The sequence below is a fragment of the Petaurus breviceps genome, unplaced genomic scaffold (genome assembly GCF_028583685.1).
Source record: "Petaurus breviceps papuanus isolate PSGF00001 unplaced genomic scaffold, PetGlider_PUasm1.0 90317, whole genome shotgun sequence".
NCBI classification, from domain to species: Eukaryota; Metazoa; Chordata; class Mammalia; order Diprotodontia; family Petauridae; genus Petaurus; species Petaurus breviceps.
Window position 1 is genome coordinate 385,525 of NW_027187217.1, and position 8,029 is coordinate 393,553.

The following is an 8,029-nucleotide window of genomic DNA, read 5'->3' on the forward strand; positions in this document are numbered from 1 at the left end:
CATCGACGCACCCCCCGTCCTGGTCGGCGGCCAGTGGCCCTTCCGCGCCTCTTGTAGGCGTGGTGTTGTTGCTCCCCCCCGGCTTTGGAGGCCCTGAAACTCCCCCCTAGGGGGCCTAGAAAGGTTTTTACTTGCCCCCCCAGCTCTAGGCCTGTAACTGCCCCCCCAGGGGCTCTAGAAGGCCTGTAACTGCCCCTCCCATCATCTCCTATTGGCTCTGACATTCTTCTTCTCTTTCCCTGAGCCTACAGGCCCAGCAGTTCTTGGAGTGCCTCTTAGTTCCACAATCAAGTCGGTCTGGTTCATTTTCCAGGACTTGGAATCGTGGACCTCAGCAGCCATAGAAGTAACCTGATTTGTCCATGATCACAAAAGCATTGAGTAGCATTTATTGGGCACCTACTATGTGCCAGGCGCTGTTGAATGCTGCACAGTGATCTCCTGTGATCCTCACACTGATCCAGGGAGGGAGGGGCTGCTGTTGTACCCACTTTGCAAATGAGGAAACAGGGCCACAGCACTAGAATGGTCAAGGTGAGATCTGAACTCAGGTCCTCCTGAGCCCAAGGTCACACTCTAACCACTGTGCCACCCAGGTGCCCAGTAGCTGAGCCAAGACTTGAGTCTAGGTCTTTGGCCTCCTCGTGCGGCTCTTTCCACTCACTCCCCCCAGTGCAAGGATGAGAGAGGGGGTAGAGAAAATGCAGAAGAGGCGGGGGCTCAGTACTACAGGCACCTTGGACTTCCTGCGTGTTGAGGCATGGGAACATCATCTCCTCCTTGCCCTGAGAGTTTCGTTCATCTGGCCTCAGATCTGGACTGCTTCTGGCACCAAGTACTCCTGGGACCCTGCAGCTTCTCAGACATTGAGGGGCTGAGGTGATGTAAGCAATCCTACCCAAAGTTGCCTTGGGACCTAAATCACAGCCCTCTTGCCCTGCACTAAGGCAATTCAACATACATATATACTGATGCTTCCCCAAGCACCACAATTTCATTCTCTGTAACCTCTTCCACCTGCCGCCATTCCATAGAGAGACGTCAAATCCTTGATCTTGAGCGCTGAAATTCCCTTACCTGACCGTCTCTGTGGTCATTCCACCTCTCCCTCTACCTCACATCCCCTAACCTGATGCTGGGGTGCAAAGAGACAAGGAGGTCACAAGAGAATGAGGAAGATGATCTCAACAGGGCCCTCACTGCTGCTAGGCAATCTTGTGTACCTCCCTAACCAACACACTCCCACTCTCCACAGTGGCAATTCCAAATCTTCTCTTGCCTTCTCAAGCTTCCTGTGGGTCCTCCTCCCCCCACTCTCTCAGTAGAGACCCCTGTTCCCTATTTCACTAAGCATAACGTTAGCACATTGAGATCTCCCCTCACTCAGGTGCCTTTGGCCACTCTCCTCCTTCACCCAATCTCCCATGATGACCAAGGCTGACGTCAAAGCCTCCTCTTTCATCCCATCTCCAACAGGCCACCATCTCTGTCACTTACCTTTCATCTCTCCTTCTCTGCGGGCTGCTTCCCTCCTGCCTACAGAAGTGCCCATCCGCCCCATCCTGAAAAGAACCCTCAGTCTTCTGCTTCTTTGGGTAACCTTGTGGTGCCTGTGCTTCGTTTCCTCTCTTTGGCTTCTGATCTTTTTCTACTGCAAACCCTTTTCTCAAGGTCACCAATCATCTAATTGCCAAATGGAGAGGCCTTTTCCTGGTTTCATCTCTTTGGACCTCTCTGCATTCTCTGGCTTTTCCCTGGGGCTTTCTTCTCTCTAGGTTTTTGGAACACTGCTGTCTCCTGGTTCTCCTCCTACCTGCCTGCCTGTTCACTCCTGCTTCATCGGTTGGATTTTCACCAAGGTCCTGTCCCGGAATCACAGCTGACTCCAGCTCTCAGTCTTGGGCCCTCTGCTTCCATCGGGGAATCTCGCCAGCTCCCTGGGATTCCACGACCAGATGTCCCTGTGCTGACGATGCCCCAATCTCTCTGTTGGCTTCCAGCCTCACATCTCCAGCAATTCCCTTTCACCCTCCCCTGTACTGCAAGTCTGCACTGCCCCTGCCCTCCTCTAACCCTGGATCGTGGCGATGGCTGGGTGTCTCCCTGCCTCGCCTCTATTCCGGTCTGTCATCCCCCAATCTCCAGGGACCCTCTGCTTCCAGGATCAAATACAACGTGCGGTTTGACTGCTAAGCGTCATTGCTTTCCCATCTTTCTCCTCCTATGGGATCCAGCCACAACAACCTCTCTGCTCCTCCTGGTACAAGAGCCGCCTCTCGACTCCAGGACTATTTCCTCAGCCGTGTCTGGGACTCTCTGCCTCGAGGCTCCTTCAGGTCCCAGCCCTCTGCAGTTCATCCCGTCTCTTCCTTCCATGTCGTTCCAGGCTCATGGTCTCCCCCAGTAGACTCGAAGCTTGGAACAGGCCGGCTTTCACCCTTGTTATCCCAGCGCTTGGTGCACCACATAAATACTTAGCCCTGGCTAAAGCATTCCTCTGTTCTCCGTTCCACACTATTCCCACCCCATCCTATTTGGCAGACACTGGGCTAGAGAGGCAGAAAACACCCAGCAAAGTGGGAAGAGGTGTTACCAAGGAAGAGGGTGGGGTAGGGGAGCCTGCAGGCTGACCCATACTGGACACTGAGTCTCCAACCAGTTTCTGACCTTCCCAAATGTGGAAGGTGAAGCAGTCTTTGTCTATGCAGGCCCGAGAGAGGGCTTAACCCACAAGCTGCAAGGTGGGCCTGGACCCCTGACCTTTACTCTCTGGTGACTTCTGCCAGGTGGGCTGCTGATGGCTGGGTCCCCTCAGCGGTGAGGGGTGCAAGGACCTAGGCCAAAGTGGCCAGCTTCCTCCTTGGAGGCTAGGAGCCTCTTCCCAAAAAGGACAAAGGGTCATTTGTCCCATAGTCCCTCAGCAAATGGCATTTTCTCCCCCTACTCGCTTTTCTGAGGAGAAAGAGAAGGCTTAAAGCTAATGGTTTGTCTTTTCTCAAAGGCATCCTTTCTTGGGGGTGTCTGCCCTAGCCTCAGTGCCTGGCAGATAGGAACGGCTGACTGACTGCAGACAGAGGGAGGCGGGGGGTGGAGGCCCATCCTGCAGGGGCATCGGCCTCGCCCCCTGCCAGGCCAGATAGCCCTAGTGAAGAGGCTGCCATGAACCAGCCTGGCTCCCAGCCTGAAACCTCTTTGTGCAATGGAATTAGACCATGACGTGGGACGACTAGGGACAGCTCTCACCCAACAACAGACACACAGGTCCCCATCAGTTCTTGGTCACTGACATTCCTCCCCCTCCCTCTGAGCAATGGGAACAAATGGAAGACAGTGAATGGACCTGGGGTGGGGGGGTAAATGGCAGCATGATGCAGACACTGAGCAGTCTGGAGTGGGCGATGGGCATGCAGGGGGACCATTCACTCTCTGATCTGTGCATGTGCCCAGGTGAGCTGGCACTGAATTCTGTGCTCTGTGCCAAAGGACCAGAGGCTATGGGACCGTCTGCTGCTGCACCCTGGCCTCAGGGCAGCTGGCCGGGTTGGGGCCCAGGGAGCTCCCCCAGGGAGCAGGGCCAGACACACTGTCCTTGCCAGAAAGGCCCAGGGAAGGCAGCTGGTCTTATCTGGAGGCATCTGGACAACCAATCTGGATGCACAGATTTTATTTGAAAACAAAAAAAGCATGAAACTCCCTAAAACACACAATGTTCACAAAAACAAGGTGCCTGATGCTGAGAGAGGCCCCAAGGAAGAAAAAGGGTCCTGAGTACAGTGATGGCTTTGTTCTCAGCTCCATCTCCTCCTCCCTTCCCATTTGCCACCACACTCTGGGCCACGGTTACTTATCCACATCACCCTTTCCTCTTTCTCCCTCATTTGTGAATGGGACCTCCACCATTTCTCTCTCCCCTCCCACCCACTTCCACTGGCCTGGCCAGGTTCTCCTTAGTGCTAGCATGGGACCCTGTGAAAACTGTCCTAGCCCAGGGCCTGGCTGGTCTTTCCTCTCTTGGTAGCAGTTCTAACTGGTTTGCGGGCTACAGATACCTACCCTTGGTCCCGGCATCCCGGGCCTTCCACAGGGCCAGGGGCCCACCCAGCTCCAAATCTTAGCAGTGTGGCCTTGGGCAAGTTACTATCTTTAAGTCTCAGTTCCCTCATCTGTAAAATGGGAGGTAGGCTCAGAGGCCTCAGAAGCTCCTTTTAGCTCAGATCAGAGCCTCTGGGTTTCAACTAGAAGGAGCCTCATCAGGGAAGGGGAAAGTCATGCCAGGACCCAGCCGGACCCACAATGGGCTTCTGAAATATGGCCACAACCACCTGTGAAGGGGCCATTAACGGCACAGCTATCCCATGCTACAACCAAGGAAACTGAGGCTCAAGAGGTATGACTGTGGACATCTGAGGCACCAGTGCCTGGGGGAAACCGAGGCAAACACACCCAGATGGGGAGCCCAGGTTCCTGGGTCCATCAAGGAGAAGAGCTGTCTTAGGTCTAAATGGGCTGATTGGCGGAGACATGAGAAGCAGGAGCCCCGGGGAGGCTAGCTGACGAAGGCAGCGATGGTCACCACCTGCAGGACGCCCTCCAGGGTGTAGAGAGTGAGCAGAATGGTGTTGAGGACAACGTCAATCCTCAGCACGAAGGTGGTCCACAGCAGGAAGTACAGAGACAGGACGGCGTTGATGATGGTCAGCAGGGCACTGCTGCCCAACACGGTCTCCTCTTCTGTCAGGTTGCCCTTTGCACCTGTGGGGGATGCAGACTCCGTGAGGGAAGCCCCTGCTGAGACCCGCCCTGGAGGCCATGAGAGCCAGGCCTAAGGCTGTCGCTGTGTGTGCATGCACACGTGTGTGAGTGCAGATGTGTGCATGAGGATGGGAATGTGTATGTAGGGGAAAGGGCAATTTCTCACAAAATCGTCAAGAAGGCTACCAGGTCCCAGGCCAGTCTGACTTTGTGCAGAACCCTAAAGGACGTCTCTTTGCAGGGTGAGAAACAGATAGATATTAGTCAAAGAAGCTTCTGGGCACCACGAGCACTCGAAGGTCCCCTCCCCCTGCACATCAGCACAGTCCCTGCAGCTCATGGGGTCCCCCCATCCCGCCCAAAGCAGGGTCTTTGCCCCAGCAGGGCCTCCACGACTTGGGCAGTCAGAGTATGGGGAAGGTGGGGAGCAGGACAAGCAAGGGAAAGAGAGAGGGGGGGGGGAGGGGCCATCGACGTGGCTCCAGGTGTGTGAGGGACTAAGGGGGGCATGTGAGACACAGGGAGGGGGCCGCTGAGAGCAGTTACTGTGGCCTCCCAGGAGAAGGCCAGTAGCACTTGTCTTTCAGGTGAGGCTTTTGGATAAACTAATTAATGTTTAATAACAGTGTAAAGTGAAGCCTGAAAAGCCACTTGTTAAACAGGACAAATATGCCCAGGGTCTGTGATCAGGGGGTCCAGGCCAGCCCACTCACCCAGGTAGAGCCGCAGGGCCTCCAGAATGCCCATGATCCAGAGGAGACTCATATCCAGGGCCCAGAAGTTGGCTGGATAAGAGAAAAGGTGTGCTGCGACAACACAACAGGCAGACAAGTTAGCGGTAGCGGCATGGAGGACGGCGAAGCCGCCACCTCCGCGCCCACATGAGCTCTGCAGGCCCCGCAACTTACTTTTGTAAAAGATCCCTAGCTGCGAGACCAGGAAATAGAAGAGATAATAGAATCCACTCAAATAAAACTGCATCTGCAGCGGCACTGAGGACAGCTGGGCAGTCGCGGTTGTTAAGGAACCTGGTCAGGTTTATGGAATGCCACCCAGCCCATGGGGAGGGGAGGTGCTACCACTGCAGACTGGGCTAGCCCGGCCCTCCTGGGGGACCACAAAGCCACCAGGGAGTGACAGGCACAAGCTGGACCCTCGGTACCGCCAGCTGTGTTCCTGACACAAAGACATGCTGTGTGGCCCCCTCCTTATCCTGGCACGTGATCAGGTAACCAACCAGCCAGGACGCATTTGTCCAGCTTCCTTCATGCGGTAGCACATGAAGGAAAAACTCCACAGATGAGATGATGTAAATAAAATCTCTTTGCATTTGTCCTTTCCCCACAGCTGCCTGAGCTGGCTCTAGCTGCTACCTGTATGGCCCCAGGAGCTTCACAGACAGGCCTGACTGACTCAGTAGTACTCTACACTTTCATTTTTACTAACGACATCCCCATAAAAGCAGGGAGTGATGGGCACTGTCATCCCTCAATTTAGAGATGAAGAGACTAGGGCACAGTGGCTATGTCCTGGCTATCAGGACGTAGGTCTAAGACTGGCCACAGAGAAAACAGAGAAACCCATCTGACTTGACTCTCCTGATCCAAGGCCTCCGAGCCTCCCTGGGTAGGCAATCCAAGCCCTGCCTGTCAACCACTGCATGAGCTCTCAGAGATTGTGGGTCCAACAGGGGCTGCTCAGAGCCTGAAAAGGGGGTGAGCAGGAAGGATACAAGGATGGAGGCTCTTCCTGTAAGAAAAACAGAATCCAGTTAATCCAGCAGAGCCCTTCAGAGTGCCGGGACACTGCTAGCCAGTCATACCCTGGGGCTCCCAGATGCTGTCTGGGCTCAAAGAGCAGCAGGACTGGCTCACTTACAACACTGGAGCCCCAGTATGTGGCCCCCCTCAGTTCCTGCCTAATCTTTAAGCAAAGAGAAACTATGTGAGGGAGACATGGGTGGGAGATGGGGCCCTGGGCACAGCACTGTGCAGAGCTGAGGCCCAAAGCATGGATCTGAACATGGGCAGGCCACGGGGGAGTGTATGCACCAGGCCCCCCGATGTCCTTTCCCTTTTGGCGTGGCTTTCTTTGAGAAAATGTAAGGGAAAGGCGTAAGATGTGAAAGAGATGAACTCGTTCCTCTGACGCGAATTATTTGGAACTCACAGCTCTCAACTCCAAACGCAAGACCTCAGAGATGGTTTAGTGCAATTTCTCCATTCTACACATGAGTAAACTGAGACCGAGAGAAGTGGGCCAACAGTGAAGCCCAGACAGGGATGAGATCCAAGGCGTCTCGGCCCTAATGACCCTTCCAGCCTAGGGCTAAGATTGGGAAGTGTTTGTTTTTCCATAGAAATGCTTTTCATCCACATGTACTTTATACCCTTGGTGTGCTGCATGTGTTAGGTGCTTCATAAATGCTTTTCTATTCAAGTTAGTTCATCAGTGTTGTGTTCAATTCTTGGTACCACATTCTGAGCAATCAGTGACAGTTAATAAGTACCTACTATGTGCCAGGCACTGTGCTAAGAACTTGGAATACAAAGGAAGACAAGACAGCCCCTGTCCTCCAGGAGGTCACACTCTAACGGTAAGGACCACAAGCACAAACATGGACAAGCTACAGACAGGAGAAACAAGAAATATGGAAATGACCAGAACAAAGAGGACTGGGGAAGGCTTCCTGTAGGAGGTGGGAACTTAGCTGGGATTCACAGGAAGCCAGGGAGGGCAGGGGCCCAAGAGAAGAAGGGAGGACATCCAGAGAGAATGCCCCAGGCTGCCAGGTGGAGGATTTTCTTGGTGAAACAGCCAGGTCAATGTCACTGGATTAAAGAGTGTGTGCTGTGGACTAAGGTGTAAGCAGACTGAAAAGAGAGCAGAGAGTTGAGTTCTGAATGGCTCTGAATGCTACATGGGCATTTTGTATTTGATCCTGGAGGAAACAGAATCGACTGGAATTTACTTAGTAGGAAGGTGACACAGTTGGATCTGGCCCTTTTAGGAGGAATACTTTGGTGGCTGAATGGAGAATGGACTGAAGTAGGGCAAGAGACTTGATGCAGGCTGACTTCGGCAGCTGCTGCAATAGTCCATGTATGAACTGACAAGGGCCTGTCCCAGGGTAGGAGTAGGGTAAGAGAGAAGTGGGCATATTGGAGAGAAGCTGCAGAGATGAAACTGACAAAGGGATGCAGCAGAGGTGAAACGGGCCAGAGATGCCACAGAGGTGAAACGGACCAGAGATGCCGCAGAGGTGAAACGGACCAGA

General features: G+C 53.9%; 1 protein-coding gene across 1 annotated transcript in view; it reads right to left on the bottom strand.

Moving 5' to 3' along the window:
* Nucleotides 1-3,647: 3,647 nt before the first annotated feature.
* The window catches only part of TMEM80 (transmembrane protein 80), a 6,175-nt gene continuing 1,793 nt past the window's right edge, over nt 3,648-8,029 (bottom strand). The window contains exons 2-5 of the mRNA XM_069107920.1: nt 6,485-6,501; nt 5,661-5,754; nt 5,466-5,558; nt 3,648-4,752 (exon numbers count right to left, since the gene is read on the bottom strand). Of these exons, the coding sequence (XP_068964021.1) occupies nt 4,547-4,752; nt 5,466-5,558; nt 5,661-5,754; nt 6,485-6,501 (410 nt within the window). The 3' untranslated portion in view covers nt 3,648-4,546. The remainder of the gene's footprint in view (nt 4,753-5,465; nt 5,559-5,660; nt 5,755-6,484; nt 6,502-8,029) is intronic.